This window comes from Salmo trutta, chromosome 4, assembly GCF_901001165.1.
Source record: "Salmo trutta chromosome 4, fSalTru1.1, whole genome shotgun sequence".
NCBI classification, from domain to species: Eukaryota; Metazoa; Chordata; class Actinopteri; order Salmoniformes; family Salmonidae; genus Salmo; species Salmo trutta.
The window spans coordinates 63181994-63204766 of NC_042960.1; the positions used below are offsets into that span (position 1 = coordinate 63181994).

At 46.1% G+C, this 22773-nt stretch overlaps 1 protein-coding gene across 2 annotated transcripts; it reads left to right on the forward strand.

Annotated features, from left to right (window-relative positions):
• The first annotated feature begins 142 nt into the window (after positions 1-142).
• On the forward strand, positions 143-12059 carry LOC115192834 (apoptosis inhibitor 5). Of its 2 annotated transcripts, none has more exons than XM_029751709.1 (14): positions 143-451; positions 1245-1406; positions 1594-1687; positions 4158-4223; positions 4975-5126; positions 5571-5777; positions 6259-6363; positions 6474-6563; positions 7286-7470; positions 10046-10139; positions 10305-10361; positions 10495-10574; positions 10846-10991; positions 11950-12059. In XM_029751709.1, the coding sequence occupies exons 1-14, from the start codon at positions 377-379 to the stop codon at positions 12027-12029; spliced, it is 1593 nt and encodes a 530-aa protein (XP_029607569.1). In that variant the 5' UTR covers positions 143-376; the 3' UTR covers positions 12030-12059. The 2 variants fall into 2 exon arrangements, with proteins under 2 accessions (XP_029607569.1, XP_029607571.1); XM_029751711.1 differs by having other exon boundaries at positions 377-451; positions 11829-11962.
• The last annotated feature ends 10714 nt before the right edge of the window (positions 12060-22773 follow it).

Sequence of the window (22773 nt, forward strand, 5' to 3'; positions counted from 1 at the left end):
ATCACTGTCATCAAATTGCTAACTTCACTCGGACAGTGTAAACTACAGTATTGTAGGGAAGATGATGAAGATGATGATGATGAAAATGAGGAATCTAGTCCGCGCGTTCCAGAACGTCGATGTGCGTCACTGAAGCAAGCGCATGCGCATTAATGTTCTTCCTGATACTAATTTTCGTAGCAAGGAACGGACAACGGGGTTTCATTCGCAGCTGTTCTACAAATTTCCTCTCCCCGTCCCCTTTTCCAATACACAGCACGTAGTATTGTTTATGTTTTGGAGAAATTCTGGACTTTAAAGGGAAGAATTTAAAGTCTTATCGGTGGAATATTGTTTTGTATTGTCATCTCGACAACACGCAGTTGGACCCACGCTGATGGCGGTCACTATCGAAGAGCTGTATCGTAACTATGGGATTCTTGCTGATGCCAAGCCGGAGGATCTGAGCCAGGTATGCATGAGATGGATGACTAGTTATCTAAGTAATTGAAGTATCTTCCAGAATAGCTCCATTTTTTTATTTTTTTATTCTTCAAATAAGTTACAGCAGTGGAAGCCAGAGGTGAAAGTTAGGCCGAATCACACACATTGGTTAGGTATAGTAATTAGCTAGTTAGCATCATGTTAAACTAGCAAGCTAAAATGGGCCTAACTTGCTAGCTAATCCTGTTTCACTTGATTTACCCGGCGTTTGTATCGTAGCTTGCCAGGTAACACATGGAACTAACGTTAACTATGCCCTATTCATTTACATTTCTAGCAAGCAAGGTAACTAGTTAGTTACTTGACGATGTGTTTAATACATTTTAGTTGGCTTAGCGAAGTTAAAACAGGGAACACAGACAGCTAGCTAGCTTCATGCTAGCCAATTGATTTGACCTGACCCCTATCCCACTAGCTAAAGAGCGGATAGCTAGCTAACGTTAATTGTCTAAGATGAGTTATTGATTGCCTTGCGCAGCCCCTGAAAAAGTCATTGAGCCATGGCATGATTTGCAACTTATCATGCTGGTTAGATTTACAATGTAAAAATCAAAGGCGCTCTCTTATAATAGTGTTGTTAACTAGCTAGGTAGCTACTACTACTACTGACAACTAGCTAGTATAATGCCAAGGGATTCATCTCTAGTCTACTCAGTATTTTGACCAACACTAAACTGGAAGCTTTTGCATTCATGTTGGACAGTGATGTCCTAATATTACAAACTTGTTAATGTATCAAATTGTTTGGATCTGTCCTCCAGCACAAAGATGCCTATCAGGGGATCCTTGATGGCGTGAAAGGGGGTCCTAAAGAGAAGCGCTTGGCAGCACAGTTCATTCCCAAATTCTTCAGCAGTTTCCCAGAGCTGGCGGATGCAGCAATCAACGCTCAGCTTGACCTGTGTGAGGATGAAGACGTCTCGGTAAGGATTTTATCCCAGCGGCACTATCATATCCATTTGGGTAATTCCATTGTGCAGAATGGAGAAGAAAGACAAAAAAAGTTAGATTTGAATCAATCTATATTAAAGAGTAGCTGTATATCTAATGCCTGGTCACAGTAGTCCTACTACTCCGCTGCTCATCGGTTCTTGGTTTTTCCTCCTGTAGATTCGGAGGCAGGCCATCAAAGAGCTCCCCCGTTTCGCAGCCGGGGAGAACATCGTCAGGGTAGCAGATATCCTCACCCAGCTTCTCCAGACAGGTACAGTACTCTTAAGCTAACCCTCCTAGGTATTTTCACATTTAACTTAGTCTTGTTGTGATACAAACATTTTAATTTCGATACCAGGCCAAGTATCGCTTTTACCACATCTAATCCTTCATAAACACACACTACTCTCTCTCCCACAAACGCACATCTCCCTCCCTTCATCACACTCTGTTTCCTTCTCTCTCATAAACACACTGCTTCCAAATTTTAAAATGTTAGACTTCAATTCCGTTTGGTGCAACACCAGAAGGAGAATGTTTTTAATATAGTTTAGGCCTACATGAATCATTCCTTTTTTTTCTCTTTTTTTTTAGAAGCACATGTCACAAGTAGCAGACCCTTTCTTCCTGGGCCTATCATATTAGCCTTGACCTACTGTCAAGTTACCGGGTTGTTAGCTAGGTAACATGACTGAACAACATTGTTATCAAACCAATAATTGGTTACCCTGGATTAGTTTACAACGGGCCGCGGCATGGTTTGTGAAATTATATAAAGGATTATAGAAAATAATACTTCAAATATTCTTGATTAAAAAAAGATCTCCTTTGGTCAGTATTTTTTTTATATATAACAGACAGTGCAAGGAGGAAATAATTTGAAAGACATTTATAATACGGGGATAAAACTGTTAGAAAGGAATCCCATAGAAAGAAAAAAGGTGTCTCTGGTAATATGGGTCATATTTTTACCTGTTTAGGCTTGTGCTCAATTGACCCTCTCTGGCACTCGGGAGGCTGCGTCACAGCGAACTTGCAGTCTACTCAGACTGGCCTGTGCCCATAGTTATAACAGGCAATGAAATTATATAATGTATCAACTTTGCTCTCCCTACTCCGATGTAACGAATATAACAGAAGACTCAAGGACTGCAGTGATGTATTGTTGTCTCTACCTTCTTGCCCTTTGTGCTGTTGTCCGTGCCCAATGTTTGTACCCTGTTTTGTTCCGCTACCATGTTTTGTTGCTGCCATGTTATGTTGCTGTCTTAGGTCTCTTTTTATGTAGTGATGTGTGTTTTGTCATATTTTTTTAAACAAAATTTTATCCCCATCTCCGCAGGAAGCCTTTTGGTAGGCTGTCATTGTAAATAGGAATTTGTTATTAACTGATTTGCCTGGTTAAATACATTTAATAAATCCCACTCGCCATCACGGCTAAATTCCATTTTATAAACTGATAGAGGAATAGATCAAAATTGTATTTGTCACAGGCGCCGAAAACAACCTTACAGTGAAGTGCAGAATACTACAGATGTAGACCTTACACTGAAATGCTTACTTATGAGCCCCTAACCAACAACACAGTTTAAGAAAAAATAGGAATAATAAATAAAAGTAACAAGTAATTAAAGAGCAGCGGTATATAGCAAGACTACATACAGGGAAAGCCCAGAGAGAAGCAGGCGAGTGAGGTGGTGGCTATTGCTTGAATTCAACTGAATTTATAAACATTTTATAACAAGCGACAGCAGGTTCTTTAGATCGGTAGTATCATATGAAACTTTACTGCGTTATTCTGAAACTGTTGGTATCGTGGTGTTTTGGTAATGAACGATTACCATGGGAACGTTACCGGTATACCGAGCAACACTCGTACATTGTATCAAACCAATGTAGCACATGCCCTGTTGAGAGGGAATGTTTATACCCTCCTGGGGGTGGACATTATGTATACCATGGTGTTGTTTATACCCTCCTGGGAGTGGACATTATGTATACCATGGTGTTGTTTATACCCTCCTGGGAGTGGACATTATGTATACCGTGGTGGTGTTTATACCCTCCTGGGAGTGGATATTATGTATACCGTGGTGGTGTTTATACCCTCCTGGGGGTGGACATTATGTATACCATGGTGTTGTTTATACCCTCCTGGGAGTGGACATTATGTATACCGTGGTGGTGTTTATACCCTCCTGGGAGTGGATATTATGTATACCGTGGTGGTGTTTATACCCTCCTGGGGGTGGACATTATGTATACCATGGTGTTGTTTATACCCTCCTGGGAGTGGACATTATGTATACCGTGGTGGTGTTTATACCCTCCTGGGAGTGGATATTATGTATACCGTGGTGGTGTTTATACCCTCCTGGGAGTGGATATTATGTATACCGTGGTGGTGTTTATACTCTCCTGGGAGTGGACATTATGTATACCATGGTGGTGTTTATACTCTCCTGGGAGTGGATATTATGTATACCCTGGTGGTGTTTGTACTCTCCTGGGAGTGGATATTATGTATACCGTGGTGGTGTTAATACTCTCCTGGGAGTGGATATTGTGTATACCGTGGTGGTGTTTATACCCTCCAGGGAGTGGATATTGTGTACCGTGGTGGTGTTAATACTCTCCAGGGAGTGGATATTGTGTATACCGTGGGTGTCAATAGGAGATATGTACCGTCTGGGATGCTGTTGGACCAATATTTATACTCTCTTCTACGTTGTTGTTTACAGACGATTCGGCCGAATTCAACCAAGTGAACACAGCGCTGGTCTCCATCTTCAAGATGGACGCGAAGGGTAAGTGTCCATTTGTTTTATTTTTTATCTCATGTATGAATAGGTTTTCAATCGTGAGATGACGGACAACTTAACTAGTGAACAGGCAGGGCGCCCTGCCCCGTGCTCTTGTATACACTAGTGAACAGGCAGGGCGCCCTGCCTCGTGCTCTTGTATACACTAGTGAACAGGCAGGGCGCCGTGCCTCGTGCTCTTGTATACACTAGTGAACAGGCAGGGCGCCGTGCCTCGTGCTCTTGTATACACTAGTGAACAGGCAGGGCGCCGTGCCTCGTGCTCTTGTATACACTAGTGAACAGGCAGGGCGCCGTGCCTCGTGCTCTTGTATACACTAGTGAACAGGCAGGGCGCCGTGCCTCGTGCTCTTGTATACACTAGTGAACAGGCAGGGCGCCGTGCCTCGTGCTCTTGTATTCGTGCAATGCTCTAAAAAGAAAAGAGTAGTTCAAAAGAAATTGTAGTTTTTCAGATGTTTTTATACCTGACTGTATTCCACACCGTCTGTTGTGTAGAACTCTGAACAACGCGTTAGTAAACATGTGGCAGGCCTTAATGCCAAATGAATGGGTGAAATGGGCACCGGAATAGTTAGAAAACTGTAATTAACCATCATAGTTAGTTGAGGTGAGCATAACATGGTTATAATACCTCGAGCCCCCCCCCCCCCCCCCCCCCCCCCCAGAGGCAGGACTTCTGCATAGCCTCTTTATGTCCTGTGGCTAAGCAACCTGTATTTCTCTATTGTCTCAGCTACACTAGGAGGTCTGTTCTCTCAGATCCTGCAGGGGGAGGACATAGTGAGGGAGAGGGCCATCAAGTTCCTCTCCATCAAGCTGAAGACCATGCCTGAGGACGCCATGACCAAGGAGGTGGAGGACTACATCTTCACTGAGACAAAGAAGGTCTGTTCCATAGCACTCTGCTCAGGTAGCAACGATCTGCGTGATGAACTAACTCCCTGCTTGGGGCTGGATAGTAGAGCTCTTTGTGAAAGGGCTTGGATAGGATAGATTACAATTAGTTTTTATTACTATTAATTGACAAACTGAATACAAGAGCTCGGTAGGAGGGATCTGTCACCTAGTTGGGTGTAGGATATATTTGTAACTGGTGACTCGTGGGTTACGGCGACTCGTGGGTCACGGTGACTCGTGGGTTACGGTGACTCGTGGGTCATTTTCATTAGAGCACATCGTAGCAAAAAATGACTTTCTTGTTGGACAAGTCCTGGTAGTCCCTCCCAGTTTCAGTCAGTTTTCTTCTGTTTGGTGCCTACTGAACACCACCCAGCCCTGTGTCCCCACGTTGACCCTGTGTCCCCACGTTGACCCTCTGTCCCACCCCAGGTGCTGGAGGACGTGACTGGGGAAGAGTTTGTGCTGCTGATGCGTATCCTGATGGTGCTGAAGGGCCTGCAGACGATGAGTGGACGGCAGCAGCTGGTGGAGCTGGTGGTGGAGCAGGCCTTTCTGGAGCAGGCCCTGAACCCCGCTGACCCCGACACTGTGGACCGCTTGCTGCAGTGCACGCGCCAGGCCCTGCCCCTCTTCTCTGTGAGTGATACACACACACACACACACTATAACACACACAGGCCATAATAATATGCTCCACCTCTTCTCTGAGAGTGACACACAGACATTCTAACATACTATACTCCACTTAGTGTCTTCCAGTACAGTGAGTTCATAGTCATTTTTTGTGTGTCCCCTGTGGGACTTGAACCTGCGACCTTGGCTTTGCTAGTGCCACACTCTTACCAACTGAAGCAACTGCTTATCTCCCGCTCACAGCACACACAGTATCACCACACACACTGTTGTTTCACAATGCTCACTGTCACCACACACACACTGTAATTGTTTGCAAAATGCTAATTGTGTTTGTGCCTTTACGTCTCATTTTTACTTATTTTCTATTTATGCATGTTTGTTCAAGCTTCTGACCCCCCCCCCCCCAAAACAAATGTTCCTCAGAGACAAATAAACTTTTTGAACTTCCTGAGCTTGAAACTCATTCTTTTTACACTTCCAGAAAAATGTCCATTCCACCCGCTTCGTCACTTACTTCTGTGACCACGTCCTGCCCAACCTCAGCTCCCTGACCAGTCCCGTGGCAGAGCTGGACATTCAGCTGGAGGTCAGTTACCACCCTCCCCTGTACCAACCGTACAGAGTTCAGGCAACTAGTCCTCCATGTTGGCTCCAACATGCCGGGGACAATAGCATTGACATGTGGTGTGTGTGTAGGTGCTGAAGCTGCTTGCTGAGATGAGTCCATTCTGTGGGGACATGGAGAAGGTGGAGACCAACCTCACCATGCTGTTTGAGAAGCTGCTTGTAAGTAACAGCCTAACGCATCTCAGCCTTCTAATGGGGTTAGGAGGGCTTTCACCACACTGGTACCTTCTAATGGGGTTAGGAGGGCTTTCACCATACTGGTACCTTCTAATGGGGTTAGGAGGGCTTTCACCATACTGGTACCTTCTAATGGGGTTAGGAGGGCTTTCACCATACTGGTACCTTCTAATGGGGTTAGGAGGGCTTTCACCACACTGGGACCTTCTAATGGGGTTAGGAGGGCTTTCACCATACTGGGACCTTCTAATGGGGTTAGGAGGGCTTTCACCATACTGGGACCTTCTAATGGGGTTAGGAGGGCTTTCACCACACTGGTACCTTCTAATGGGGTTAGGAGGGCTTTCACCATACTGGGACCTTCTAATGGGGTTAGGAGGGCTTTCACCATACTGGGACCTTCTAATGGGGTTAGGAGGGCTTTCACCATACTGGTACCTTCTAATGGGGTTAGGAGGGCTTTCACTATACTGGTACCTTCTAATGGGGTTAGGAGGGCTTTCACCAGGCTGCATATCTCTATATCTAGTTGTTGATTTTGGACCAGCTTACATAACGGTCTGGTTTATCAGACTGGTAAAAGGCCAATGGACCAAACGGACCGTGCTGAAGTATGAGGCCGATGTTGGTTATAGTGTGTTTTGCCCTTAACTGGTCCAGACGGGTAAAAGGCTAACTGGTCCACCCTTCCTCCCTGTGTCTAGGAGTTGATGCCGCTGCCTCCAGAGGCGGAGGGTGAGAACGGCGAGAACACACTGAGCGACGAGCCCAAGCTGCAGTTCAGCTACGTGGAGTGTCTTCTCTTCAGCTTCCACCAGCTGGGCAAAAAGCTGCCCGATTTCCTCATTGACAAGATCAATGCAGAGCGCCTCAAAGACTTCAAGATCAGGTAGAGGAGGGTTTGCCCCGTAACGTTTTGGCAACGTTCGCTTGTCTTTTTGATAAGTCTTGGTATATTGTGGGAACGTTTGGCATTTTAAATTTATTTCGGTCTACATTTTCATCAGTCATCTGCGTTTTTATAACGCTTCTGTTTAATTTGTATCAGTCTCTACTGTAGCGTGTGGATGCCAGTAATGTTAGTGAGTTGTTACCGCGTCGTAGTTAAAAAACAAAATGTTTAAGTCGGTCTAATAGCCTTTTACATACAGACTTTACTGAATGTTGCCTGTCATTTTTATCTGGCCATGTTTTCCTTCCTGGATAAGTTTTTCCCTACGTGCCGTCCAGTGTGGGAGTAGATGTGGGTGGACGTCTTACTTGAGTAAATCAGTTGGAATACACACCCATCACAAAGAAATCCACTATTAGGTCGTTTTTAGGCAGGTCCTAAGAAACACAAAACAAAAGGTATTTTTAAAAGATCAGAATAGCATATTTGGAGTTGAATGATGTTACTAGTCTGCAACCTAGACGGCTGAGCCATTCACATGAAATCAATAGGTGTTTATTGATCATTCAACAAACTAGGCCTACTTGGGCTACCCTGACTAGAGTCAACACACACACACACACACACAGTGAGCTCAAAGCATTGGGACAGTGACACATTTTGTTGTTTTGGCTCTGTACTTCCAGCACTTTGGATTTAAAATGATACAATGACTGATGTTGTAGTGGGCAGTAGTATTTGATATGTGTATATTATATGAACGTCACATTCGACTTGTAATAACACTTAAGCTGTAGGTGATTTACAGTAGTAGACGATGAAGAGATGTCTGAAAAATGGAATTCTAAATACAAGTGTATTTAATTACGTTGTAAAATGAATGGATTGACATACAAGGCATCAACTTAAGTTACAAATCATTAACAAGCATTATTCTAAGCATTTCAGTTGTTTGGCTTCCACATCTGAGATGTTGACCACTAGCATAACTTTAAAGTTAACCTCCAATCCGAAAATATGGGACCAAATGGTTAACTTGACCACTAATACACAAGTGAATTTGCCCCAATATTTTTGTTCCCTAAAATGGGTGGGATGACATGTACACAAAGTGCTGTAATTTCTAAACAGTTCACCTGATATGGATGAAAATACCCTCACATTAAAGCTGACAGTCTGCACTTTAACCTCAGTCATTGTATCATTTCAAAGTGTTGGAGTATACAGTCAAAGCAAATGTTTCACTGTCCCAATTGGAGCTCATTGAATTTTATAGTAGGCTAAGAATATAATGAAATATAACAGAATAAATTACACAGACAAAAAAGTAATATTTTTCCTGCATGGCAACGTGTGGAACTGCTGTCATATAAATAAAGAACCCCCAAGGCAAGTCCATGATTTAAAAAATACAATTTTAATCCACTTTTTCTCCTTACTAACCTCTGATTTGTTAGGGGGTAGGGTCTCACATCTTCATTATACACTTAGAAAATAATAGCGTTCTATAGTTTCAAAAGCATTTGGGTCTCGTGTTCAAATTTCACATCCTCCATGGGGCTTTTGGAGTTGCATTTATGCAATTGAGCAAAAATAGACATTTACCTGATTTTAGGCTACATGCTAGCATGCTAAATGTTTCTGAGCAGTGATAATCACCTGATTTAGGCTACATGCTAGCATGCTAAATGTTTCTGAGCAGTGATAATCACCTGATTTAGGCTACATGCTAGCATGCTAAATGTTTCTGAGCAGTGATAATCACCTGATTTAGGCTACATGCTAGCATGCTAAATGTTTCTGAGCAGTGATAATCACCTGATTTAGGCTACATGCTAGCATGCTAAATGTTTCTGAGCAGTGACAGATGGAGCACCTCTACTGATTTTAGAATTAACCAAATAAGCAGGGATTCAGTGAAACCAAATCACTTGAAGACAAGTCACATGTTGGTTGGGAGTAGGCCTAGGCTACTAAGCGACTGCGAGTGAAGAGCAAAATAATCCGTAAGTTAAACTACATAACATGCTGGCAAAATGTTCTGATCAATGCAAAATAATGAGCCAACTAGACAAGATGATCATGTGCAGCACTCGCCTCAACTTAGCTAACATTTCACAGCCTAATTGTAGCCTAACCAATATCCAAACGGCGACTCTGTGAAAATAAAACAATATCCCCATTTGTCTCAAAACAGTGCGAAACGGTGCTGAAATAGTGACTCCACACAGGTAGGCTAATGCTTTGAATAGTTTAACAATTGAATGACTTTGGGAGAAAACAGTGCATGTGGGCTACGCGACGAGATGGATGAAGTGACATGCCTCGCAAAGTTTACAACTGCCAGGATGATAGTAGTTAGCTGCCTAGCAACCACCAAGAGCGTCCCACTGCCGCCTCAGCATTACTGCTACGCTTCATACTAAGCCGTAGGCAGAACTTTACAGAAATCATTACTAGGTTGGTTGGCGGAAATATATAACGAGAAGTTGGCGGGATGCTGAAGATGGCGGGAAAAACGTCTTGGTTTGAAAGGTGTATAACCCACGTTTGATTTCTCTCCTGCCTCCAGATTACAGTACTTCGCCAGAGGGCTGCAGGTATACATTCGCCAGCTGCGAGTTGCCCTGCAAGGCAAGACGGGAGACGCACTGAAGACCGAAGAGGTAGCTATGTATCATGGCTACTGGCTGCTGTTTTGGTCTCCAATGATGCGTCACTTGTTTAGTTTCTTCTTGACAAGCCTCAGTTGTTCTGATTTCAATCCAGAGCTGTAGACAGTTTTCTATTGTGATTATTCCCTGATGGTTATATTGTTTTTTTCATCTCAGAACAAGATCAAAGTGGTGGCTCTGAAGATCACCAACAACATCAACGTTCTGATCAAGGTGAGGCGTTCGAAACACCTGGTCGACCCTGAAACGCACCTGGTCGACCCTGAAACGCACCTGGTCGACCCTGAAACGCACCTGGTCGACCCTGAAACGCTAGCTAACATTTTACTGTTCCCTTTCTCTGCAGGATCTCTTCCACAACCCACCGTCGTACAAGAGCACAGTCACGCTGTCCTGGAAGCCTGTCCAGAAGGCTGAGGCTGTAGCGTAAGCCTCTTTCAATGTTGTCACGGGGAATCTGGTGACCCGGAATATCGGGTTTTGACGAGGTGCTCTTTAACAGTCTTAAAGATGCATTACACTGGGTTCAGTCTCCTCTCAACGGACCTGCCCACATCAATGACTGATGAATGGATTTGTAATACATTATGCAGGGACTCTAGCAACTTGTCAGTAGCAAATCTTCAGATAAAACACCATTAGATAAGAGGTCACCTGGGGTCATAACACTGACCTTTGCCCTCTTTGCCCACCACAGTCTGAAGCGCCCGTCCGGGGAGGATATGGGTGCAGGCAGTACCATGAAGAAGCAGCTGTCCCCCCCCTTGCCCCGGAGGGACGCACGGCAGATCTACAACCCCCCCAGTGGCAAATACAGCGCCACCATCGGCAACTTCTCCAACGGTGAGGATGGCGCTGGGGCGGCGAGGGTGGCGCTGGGGTGGCGAGGGTGGCACACTGAGCCATAGCTGGGTTTTAGGGGCGCTGGGTGGAAGACAGACGTTCAGACATATCTGTTTATTTCTCCTATTCTCTGACGTCTCGTCTCCTACATAAGTAGAATGCTCTTGGTGTAACTTTGTCACTCTGGGTGAGATGATGTACTGACTGAACTGTGGTCATGTTTTGGGGGCCTACTGATCCTCTCCAATGTGTGTGTTAGATATTGTTCACTTCCACCGTGTTTTGTGCCGCGTACACCCTTACTGGTGGTGTTACTTGAGTGACCGAGGTGCACATGCTAATGATTTGATGCTGGAATGTACCGTGTTCAAAGGATAGTTATAAACTGGGTTGTTCGAGGCTTGAATGCTGAATGGTTGACAGCCATGGTATAACAGACTGTATTCCACACGTATGACAAAACATTTTTACTGCTCTAATGACATTGGTAACCTGTTTATAATAGCAATAAGGCACCTCAGGTTTGTGTTATATGGCCAATATACTACGGCTAAGGGCTGTGTCCAGGCTCTCCGCGATGCGTCGTGCTTAAGTACAACCTTAGCCGTGGTATATTGGCCATATAACACAAACCTGAGGTGCCTTATTGCTTAATTAACCCAAATCAGGCATTGTTTTCAAGCTGAGCCCTCTGTTTCATGTGAGCAGTTGAGAAATCTGCAACTGAATGGGAGGGAATGTCTCCATATTCCGATCCTTTTGAGCTATAACACACATGGAGTAACACCAGAAGTTTTTCCCCCGACCATGTTAGACGGTTTGTTTTTCCTTTTATAGGCTGTTGGATCCCTTCAAACTAAGGCTCAGAGGTTATTCCTAACAGTCAGGGAAATCTCCTGGCCCTTACGATGATCGTCCATACTGATCCCCCGTCTGTTGTGCCGTCTTGTGATTCCAGAGCAGCGCGGAGGCTTCAGGGGCGGCCGGGGAAGAGGATTCGGAGGCAGGGGAGGCAGGAGCCGAGGCCGAATCTACTGAGTCCACCATCACACACACACACACACTACACACACCCTACACACACTGAACTGCAGCACATCAGGATCCCTGCCGTAACCAAGGGGGTCTCCATGACCACCGCTCCTCAACCTGTGTCCACTTGTTCTTTTTCCTCCGCCTCCAAACACCTGTGCAAAGGAAGTTTTTTGTTTGTTTTTTTTGTCGTTTCCTGCCCTCAGAGTAAATCCACTTCAAGGAGACTGGGATTTGGACTTTCCTACCTGACATTTCCACCCTCACACTCTTGCCTGGTGAAGCGATTGTTAAAGTAGATCCTTGTGGTTTTAGTTTTTTATTAGTATTTTTGTGGAACCAGAGACTGACAAGTTGTACCTGATTTGATATTTTTGTCAGAAAAAAAAAAAAGTTTTATAAACTGTTGACGAATGCATTCTATCTTTTTATTCCGTTTAGATTTTTTTCGAGCTTGGATTTGGATTGGCCTACTCTCTTCGCTACTTTGTATGAATCGAAATGTTCTCATCTGAATTTTTTATCAAACTTGTATTGATGTCTCCACCACCATGCCCTTTTGTTTGTGTAACACCTTGTTAAAATAACACAATTGCATTGAAACCAATGTATTCTGAATTTTTAGGTAGTAGAAAAACTAAATTTTTTCCTCTGCAAAACAGGTTATGTGACGCCGAAAAGATCATTATTACAAAGTTAATTTGTTTTATTGGACATTGGTTGTCATTCAAATCAGCCAAGGCAGATTGAGGATTTGGGAGTTTAATTTGAATTAACTCCCAAGTAACCTTTCTACTAAATTTAAATGTTTAGAGCCTCAATTTGAGTTTTCCATTAATGTTTTGCATGCTTTTTTTTATTTTTTATTAAACATTTCTCCCCATAAATGTTATTTAAAAACTTTTGGATTAAAAAAAGGAAATCAAATCTGATTGGCATACATGATCGATTTATTTCTGGGTATTTTTTCTACCAAATGGTCCTTCAAACCTTTTCTTCACTATGCAGTATACAGAAGTTGACCTGTTTTTATATAGGTTCTCTGCTTTATAGTTGGTTTTGTATCGTCTAAATCAATCAATCAATCAATCAATACAAAACAGACTCCTGGGGTGCATTCAGGTTGAAGGAAACGTAGCAACTATTGATTTGAACACCTCCCATCCCGCCGCACGCGGGAGCAAACATACCTCCAAGCTTGTGGTATTTGAGACAAATGTGGTGTTTGGTATGTATAAAATGTTGCTACAAAAAAAAGGCCAACTGAACACAACCCCCTGTTTTAGCTTGTACTGAGCTTCACTTGCTAGAATTTGTTCATTTGATTTTATTTAACCTTTTTTTTTTGTGAAAGAACTGGTGTTTTCTGAAGCCCACCTGACCTTGCTGTCAAAGGAAGAGTAAGGTATCTTGAAGGAAATGACATCCCACTGTTTCCTGTAGATCTGAGAGGAATTAATATACACACTGCTCCAAAAAAAATAAAGGGAACACTTAAACAACACATCCTAGATCTGAATGAAAGAAATAATCTTATTAAATACTTTTTTCTTTACATAGTTGAATGTGCTGACAACAAAATCACACAAAAATAATCTATGGAAATCCAATTTATCAACCCATGGAGGTCTGGGTTTGGAGGCACACTCAAAATGAAAGTGGAAAACCACACTACAGGCTGATCCAACTTTGATGTAATGTCCTTAAAACAAGTCAAAATGAGGCTCAGTAGTGTGTGTGGCCTCCACGTGCCTGTATGACCTCCCTACAACGCCTGGGCATGCTCCTGATGAGGTGGCGGATGGTCTCCTGAGGGATCTCCTCCCAGACCTGGACTAAAGCATCCCCCAACTCCTGGACAGTCTGTGGTGCAACGTGGCGTTGGTGGATGGAGCCAGACATGATGTCCCAGATGTGCTCAATTGGATTCAGGTCTGGGGAACGGGCAGGCCAGTCCATAGCATCAATGCCTTCCTCTTGCAGGAACTGCTGACACACTCCAGCCACATGAGGTCTAGCATTGTCTTGCATTAGGAGGAACCCAGGGCCAACCGCACCAGCATGTGGTCTCACAAGGGGTCTGAGGATCTCATCTCGGTACCTAATGGCAGTCAGGCTACCTTGGGCGAGCACATGGAGGGCTGTGCGGCCCCCCCAAAGAAATGCCACCCCACACCATGACTGACCCACCGCCAAACCGGTCATGCTGGAGGATGTTGCAGGCAGCAGAACGTTCTCCAGGGCGTCTCCAGACTCTGTCACGTCTGTCACGTGCTCAGTGTGAACCTGCTTTAATCTGTGAAGAGCACAGGGCGCCAGTGGCGAATTTGCCAATCTTGGTGTTCTCTGACAAATGCCAAACGTCCTGCACGGTGTTGGGCTGTAAGCACAACCCCCACCTGTGGACGTCGGGCCCTCATACCACCCTCATGGAGTCTGTTTCTGACCGTTTGAGCAGACACATGCACATTTGTGGCCTGCTGGAGGTCATTTTGCAGGGCTCTGGCAGTGCTTCTCCTGCTCCTCCTTGCACAAAGGCGGAGGTAGCGGTCCTGCTGCTGGGTTGTTGCCCTCCTACGGCCTCCTCCACGTCTCCTGATGTACTGGCCTGTCTCCTGGTAGCGCCTCCATGCTCTGGACACTATGCTGACAGACACAGCAAACCTTCTTGCCACAGCTCGCATTGATGTGCCATCCTGGATGAGCTGCACTACCTGAGCCACTTGTGTTGGTTGTAGACTCCGTCTCATGCTACCACTAGAGTGAAAGCCCCGCCAGCATTCAAAAGTGACCAAATCATAAGCCAAGAAGCATAGGAACTGAGAAGTGGTCTGTGGTCCCCACCTGCAGAACCACTCCTTTATTGGGGGTGTCTTGCTAATTGCCTATAATTTCCACCTGTTGTCTATTCCATTTGCACAACAACGTGAAATTTATTGTCAATCAGTGTTGCTTCCTAAGTGGACAGTTTGATTTCACAGAAGTGTGATTGACTTGGAGTTACATTGTGTTGTTTAAGTGTTCCCTTTATTTTTTTGAGCAGTGTATATTCATGTTATGGTGGATTGCTTCGTCCTGCCTTGTGATTTGCTGGGTGAAAATATTAACATATTGCTTCCACCTAACCAATCCGCTAAGTTCTACAGCAGTGAAGTACTCCCTTTCACCCTCAGCACCACAGGAAGGAATGGCTTGACATGGTTTCTATAGAGATTTAACAATATTGGTGAGTTAAATGTATTTCATTTTCCTAGCTAAAATATGACTGACCTTTTTATCTAAAAGGTGACAAACATTTGTGCTTAAGTTGCTGATGATTCTGAAGCCTCTCAAGCTGCCCCCTAACCCTACAGCACCTTGGACAGAATTGACTTTTCGTTGCCGGTTAGGAGAATTAACGTAATGGGAGAGGAGTTAGGGTTAGCTTCAAAGCAAAAACAATATCTGCTTTTTGACGTCTATTTGACTAACTGTAATCTATCTCGGCTTGACACTTGGAGAGAATGACAGCAGCAAGGCGAAAATGGAAACTTGCAGAGGAAGAGATGAAACGGCTGTTGGCGAGGCCTCCACCGAACAACACATAGCAGCTGTTGGCGAGGTCTCCAATGAACAACACATGGCAGCTGTTGGCGAGACCTCCACCGAACAACACAACATGGTAGCTGTTGGCGAGGTCTCCAATGAACAACACATGGCAGCTGTTGGCGAGGCCTCCAATGAACAACACATGGTAGCTGTTGGCGAGGCCTCCAATGAACAACACATGGCAGCTGTTGGCGAGGCCTCCAATGAACAACACATGGCAGCTGTTGGCGAGGCCTCCAATGAACAACACATGGCAGCTGTTGGCGAGGCCTCCAATGAACAACACATGGCAGCTGTTGGCGAGGTCTCCAATGAACAACACACCATGGCAGCTGTTGGCGAGGTCTCCAATGAACAACACATGGCAGCTGTTGGCGAGGTCTCCAATGAACAACACATGGCAGCTGTTGGCGAGGTCTCCAATGAACAACACAACATGGCAGCTGTTGGCGAGGTCTCCAATGAACAACACAACATGGCAGCTGTTGGCGAGGTCTCCAATGAACAACACATGGCAGCTATTGGCGAGGTCTCCAATGAACAACACAACATGGCAGCTGTTGGCGAGGTCTCCAATGAACAACACAACATGGCAGCTGTTGGCGAGGTCTCCAATGAACAACACATGGCAGCTGTTGGCGAGGCCTCCACCGAACAACACAGCATGGTAGCTGTTGGCGAGGCCTCCAATGAACAACACATGGCAGCTGTTGGCGAGGCCTCCAATGAACAACACAACATGGCAGCTGTTGGCGAGGTCTCCAATGAACAACACAACATGGCAGCTGTTGGCGAGGTCTCCAATGAACAACACATGGCAGCTATTGGCGAGGTCTCCAATGAACAACACAACATGGCAGCTGTTGGCGAGGTCTCCAATGAACAACACAACATGGCAGCTGTTGGCGAGGTCTCCAGTGAACAACACAACATGGCAGCTGTTGGCGAGGTCTCCAATGAACAACACATGGCAGCTGTTGGCGAGGCCTCCACCGAACAACACAACATGGCAGCTGTTGGCGAGGCCTCCACCGAACAACACAACATGGCAGCTGTTGGCGAGGTCTCCAATGAACAACACATGGCAGCTGTTGGTGAGGTCTCCAATGAACAACACATGGCAGCTGTTGGCGAGGTCTCCAATGAATTACACAACATGGCAGCTGTTGGTGAGGTCTCCAATGAATTACACAACATGGCAGCTGTTGGCGAGGCCTCCAATGAACAACACATGGCAGCTGTTGGCGAGGCCTCCAATGAACAACACATGGCAGCTGTTGGCGAGGTCTCCAATGAACAACACATGGCAGCTGTTGGCGAGGTCTCCAATGAATTACACAACATGGCAGCTGTTGGTGAGGTCTCCAATGAATTACACAACATGGCAGCTGTTGGCGAGGTCTCCAATGAACAACACATGGCAGCTGTTGGCGAGGCCTCCACCGAACAACACAACATGGCAGCTGTTGGCGAGGTCTCCAATGAACAACACATGGCAGCTGTTGGCGAGGTCTCCAATGAACAACACATGGTAGCTGTTGGCGAGGTCTCCAATGAACAACACATGGCAGCTGTTGGCGAGGCCTCCAATGAACAACACATGGCAGCTGTTGGCGAGGTCTCCAATGAACAACATATAGCAGGGCCTCTCCAAGGGCTTGTTGAGAAGAGTGAACAGAATCTTCCAGCAACAGAAAGACTATCAGAATATATGGTAGTCCAGTCATTGGGGGGGGTTTATAATGTCAGGAAAACATGACCGCTATATAGATTAAGTAATCGTTTGCATTTCTGTGTGTAGTCAGAGAGAGATGTGGGTCTTTTTAAACCTAACGTGATTGAAGGACAAGTGGGGAAAGGGCAGCATAGACACCTGTATTCTTCTCTCCTCGTCATTCCCTCCCTCTCATCTGTCCCGGACTCCTCCCCTCCACTTTTCACCTTCCATCTCCATCACCCCCTCTTTAGTCCTGGCTCAGACCCTTTCATAAATGGGAGAGGGGAGGAAGGGAGAGCTAATTTTATCCATGGCCCTGCTATCTGGGATCCACATTTTAAATTATCCTTCTCTCTCTCCCCCCTCCATTCTCTCTTCTCTCTCCCTTCCTCTATTCTGTCCCTTCCTCTCGCTCTCCCGAGCCCCCCCCCTCTTCTCTCTCCTCTGTCAGGTTTGCTTGGATGCTCTGTTTTTTTCCCCTCTTCTGTCTCCCAAATGACACCCCGTTCCCTACAGTGGTCAGAAGTAGTGTTCTGTACAGGGAATACGGTGTCATTTGGGATGCATCCTGTCTCCATTCCTTATTTCCCTCCCCTCCAGCTCCCCCAGCGTCGGGACTGAGTGGGGAGAACTGCTTTGAAGTAGGGAGAGTAGAATCTGGCGCCCAATAATTGAAGGAGCTAAAAATAGCGGCTGCCTTGTTTAGAAAGCTCTTTTATTTTACACACCCGGATGGAGTGCCGACTCTCTCTCTCTCTCTCTCTCTCTCTCTATCTCTCTCTCTCTCTCGCATCGCACACATGCTGGCTCGGTTCGACACACGCACACAGGCTCACAGTGGGAGCTACAGGTCTGCATGTGGGGACACGTGTGTTGGAGGAGGGGCGCTTCTTTCTCTCCCTCTCATATTTCTGAATCGGATGGTAGTTTCAATTCCTCACCTCTATCTGAATAGTTCGTTTTTCAGTGAAGCAGAAGATGACTTGTAGGAAATGCCCGACAACGAACTGATGAACATCAATACCAAGATGGTTTATGTGTTCATATTGTCAAGGTGTGGTTTCTATGGTTTAGGTTTCTCAATGGAGCTAATGGACTTTTAAATATCAAATGTATTATCTTATCAATCATAGCCTCCTGAATGAAGGACTTTCTTGTGTCTTGTGATTGAGATCAATCTAGTGTTGGCCGCTAGCTGGCTCTCTCTTTCACATGCTGTATCAATTAGCCATAGGACGAGGTTAAGATCCATTAGCCTGAGCACGAGGTTAAGACCCATTAGCCTGAGGACGAGCCTCAGATCCATTAGCCATAGGACGAGGTTAAGACCCATTAGCCTGAGGACGAGGTTAAGACCCATTAGCCTGAGGACGAGCTTCAGACCCATTAGCCTGAGGACGAGGTTAAGACCCATTAGCCTGAGGACGAGGTTAAGACCCATTAGCCTGAGGATGAGGTTAAGACCCATTAGCCCGAGGACGAGGTTAAGACCCATTAGCCCGAGGACGAGGTTAAGACCCATTAGCCAGACGACGAGGTTAAGACCCATTAGCCCGAGGACGAGGTTAAGACCCATTAGCCCGAGGACGAGCCTCAGATCCATTAGCCCGAGGACGAGCCTCAGATCCATTAGCCTGAGGACGAGCTTCAGATCCATTAGCCTGAGGACGAGCCATTAGCCTGAGGACGAGCCTCAGATCCATTAGCCTGAGGACGAGCCTCAGATCCATTAGCCTGAGGACGAGCCTCAGATCCATTAGCCTGAGGACGAGCTTCAGATCCATTAGCCTGAGGACGAGCCATTAGCCTGAGGACGAGCCTCAGATCCATTAGCCTGAGGACGAGCTTCAGATCCATTAGCCTGAGGACGAGCTTCAGATCCATTAGCCTGAGGACGAGGTTAAGGTCAAACTCACGTAAGCAAATTACAATAATGATATCAATCTGAAAGTAAATTATGAATTTGTTCTCACAATACACACATAGCATACTCTTTAAGCGTTCATAGATTTCTAGTCTGCGGTTATTTCTTATTGAGTAATGTTAATTGTAATAGCAAGACAAGGGTGCATCCCAAATGGCAATCTCTTCCCCATTATGTAGGAAGGTATAGGGTTCCATCCAGGATGCGTCCATGAACACCCGGGCAGCGGCCGTGAACACCCGGGCTGCTGTTGGTCTTTTGACTTTGAACAATTGGGCCCATTTCATAAAGTATCTCAGAGTAGCAGTGCTGATCCAGGATCAGGTCTCCCCTCTGTCAATCTAATCTTATTCATTATGATATAAAATGCCAAGCTGCTCGTAGATCGGCACTCCTAATCTATTAAAATGGGCCCTGAAATCCTCCACTAGAGGGCAACACAGACCAGCATTTTGTCCCCCCCCCTGCCCCTAAACTCCTCCATTAGAGGGCAACACAGACCAGCATTTTGTCCCCCCCTGCACCTGAACTCCTCCACTAGAGGGCAACACAGACCAGCATTTTGTCCCCCCCTGCACCTGAACTCCTCCACTAGAGGGCAACACAGACCAGCATTTTGTCCCCCCCCTGCCCCTGAAATCCTGCAATGGTAATGTAAAGGTTTTTGATTCTCTTTGCATTGCAGAATGCATTCTATCCGGTAAGTCTTACCGGGTATGAGAAGCTTTGAGACTTGGGACGCATTCAGTTCGTGAAATGTTTTGCTCCTTTTCGCAACGGTGTAAATAGAACGTCACATTTCCCCCAAACTATGCTTACCATTCTTCAGCATTCTCTAAGGTATGTTTTCTTACGTTTTTGTGGGCGTGGTTTAAACTGATCTATATGAGGGTGACCATTTGAAATCAGAACAACATGTCCACAACATCCCTCTGAAGCATAATAACACATGTCCACTGTACACAACCACTCTCTGGAGCCACCATAATCACACACAACACAGTTTCTGTTCTATTAAACGTTGCACAACGTTGTGGCCCGTTGAACACGGCCCTGCTAGTCAGGTAGATAGAATCCCTTTCTCTTCAACCCAGAGTGTAAACATTGTTCCTCTATAATGAGTCAGAACATCATAACTACCTTGGCTGACATTCCCATTGCGTGGTTGTAATGAACTGTAGATCTGAGATAAGTGTACATCTTATTAAATGATTAGGGCTTGGGACTATGGCAACCTATTGAGGTCAACATGACTCTACCATGACATGGATGGAAACAATACATAGAGGGTTGTGTTTCTGATTGGATGAGTATGCATTAGTCTATTCGTCTCAGGGCGTTTTGAGTTGCACAAATTACCCCTGCCATTTTCTTGCCAATATTGAGTGCACTAAATAGGGAATAGGGCTTGGTTTGAGACGTGACCATTGTCTCCCAGATGCTCTGGTCTCACAAAGCTCTTTTGACTCCTCCTCCTTCAGCCTTGTTGCCCATATTTCAAACCTGATTATTTGTTATTTCTCTTTCTGGTGCATCTATACAATTTTTATGTTAGCATGTATGTACCAGAGCCGTGAAAATGTATTTGCCCCCTTTTCTGATTTTCTTTATTTTTGTATATTTCTGATACTGAATGATACCAGATCTTCAACCAAAACCTAATATTAGATAAAGGGAACCTGAGTTTACAAATAACAACAAAAAAATATATTTAATTTACAAAGTTATTCAACACCCCATTCCCCTGTGTGAGAAATGAATTGCCCCCTTTTGCTGCAATAACTGGTTGTGTCACCTTTAGCTGCAATGACTGCAACCAAACGCTTCCTGTAGTTGTTGATCAGTCTCTCACATCGCTGTGGAGGAATTTTGGAGCCACCATAATGTTCCCAACATCCCTCTGGCTCCAGAGGGAGGCTGGTGTGATTATAGGGGGGGTCTAGAAGGGGGGGTTGGTGTGATTATGGGGGGGTCCAGAGGGAGGTTGGTGTGATTATGGGGGGGACCAGAGGGAGGTTGGTGTGATTATGGGGGGTCTAGAAGGGGGGTTGGTGTGATTATGGGGGGGTCTAGAAGGGGGGTTGGTGTGATTATGGGGGGGTCTAGAAGGGGGGGTTGGTGTGATTATGGGGGGGTCTAGAAGGGGGGGTTGGTGTGATTATGGGGGGGTCTACAAGGGGGGGTTGGTGTGATTACGGGGGGGTCCAGAGGGAGGTTGGTGTGATTATGGGGGGTCTAGAAGGGGGGTTGGTGTGATTATGGGGGGGTCTAGAAGGGGGGTTTGGTGTGATTATGGGGGGGTCCAGAGGGAGGTTGGTGTGATTATGGGGGGTCTAGAAGGGGGGTTGGTGTGATTATGGGGGGGTCCAGAGGGAGGTTGGTGTGATTATGGGGGGTCTAGAAGGGGGGTTGGTGTGATTATAGGGGGGTCTAGAAGGGGGGGTGGTGTGTTTATGGGGGGGTCTAGAAGGGGGGCTGGTGGGATTATGGGGGGTCCAGAGGGAGGTTGGTGTGATTATAGGGGGGGTCTAGAAGGGGGGGTTGGTGTGATTATGGGGGTCTAGAAGGGGGGTTGGTGTGATTATGGGGGGGGTCCAGAGGGAGGTTGGTGTGATTATGGGGGGGGTCCAGAGGGAGGTTGGTGTGATTATGGGGGGGTCTAGAAGGGGGGTTGGTGTGATTATGGGGGGGTCTAGAAGGGGGGTTGGTGTGATTATGGGGGGGTCCAGAGGGAGGTTGGTGTGGTTATGGGGGGTCTAGAAGGGGGGTTGGTGTGATTATGGGAGGGTCTAGAAGGGGGGTTGGTGTGATTATGGGGGGGTCTAGAAGGGGGGTTGGTGTGATTATGGGGGGGTCTAGAAGGGGGGTTGGTGTGATTATAGGGGGGTCTAGAAGGGGGGGTTGGTGTGATTATAGGGGGGTCTAGAAGGGGGGGTTGGTGTGATTATGGGGGGGTCTAGAAGGGGGGCTGGTAGGATTATGGGGGGGTCCAGAGGGAGGTTGGTGTGATTATGGGGGGTCTAGAAGGGGGGTTGGTGTGATTATAGGGGGGTCCAGAGGGAGGTTGGTGTGATTATAGGGGGGTCTAGAAGGAGGGTTGGTGTGATTATAGGGGGATCCAGAGGGAGGTTGGTGTGATTATGGGGGGGTCTAGAAGGGGGGTTGGTGTGATTATGGGGGGTCCAGAGGGAGGTTGGTGTGATTATAGGGGGGTCCAGAGGGAGGTTGGTGTGATTATAGGGGGGTCTAGAAGGGGGGTTGGTGTGATTATGGGGGGTCCAGAGGGAGGTTGATTTGATTATGGGGGGATCCAGAGGGAGGTTGGTGTGATTATGGGGGGGTCCAGAGGGAGGCTGGTGTGATTATGGGGGGATCCAGAGGGAGGTTGGTGTGTTTATGGGGGGTCCAGAGGGAGGTTGGTGTGATTATAGGGGGGTCTAGAAGGAGGGTTGGTGTGATTATAGGGGGATCCAGAGGGAGGTTGGTGTGATTATGGGGGGGTCTAGAAGGGGGGTTGGTGT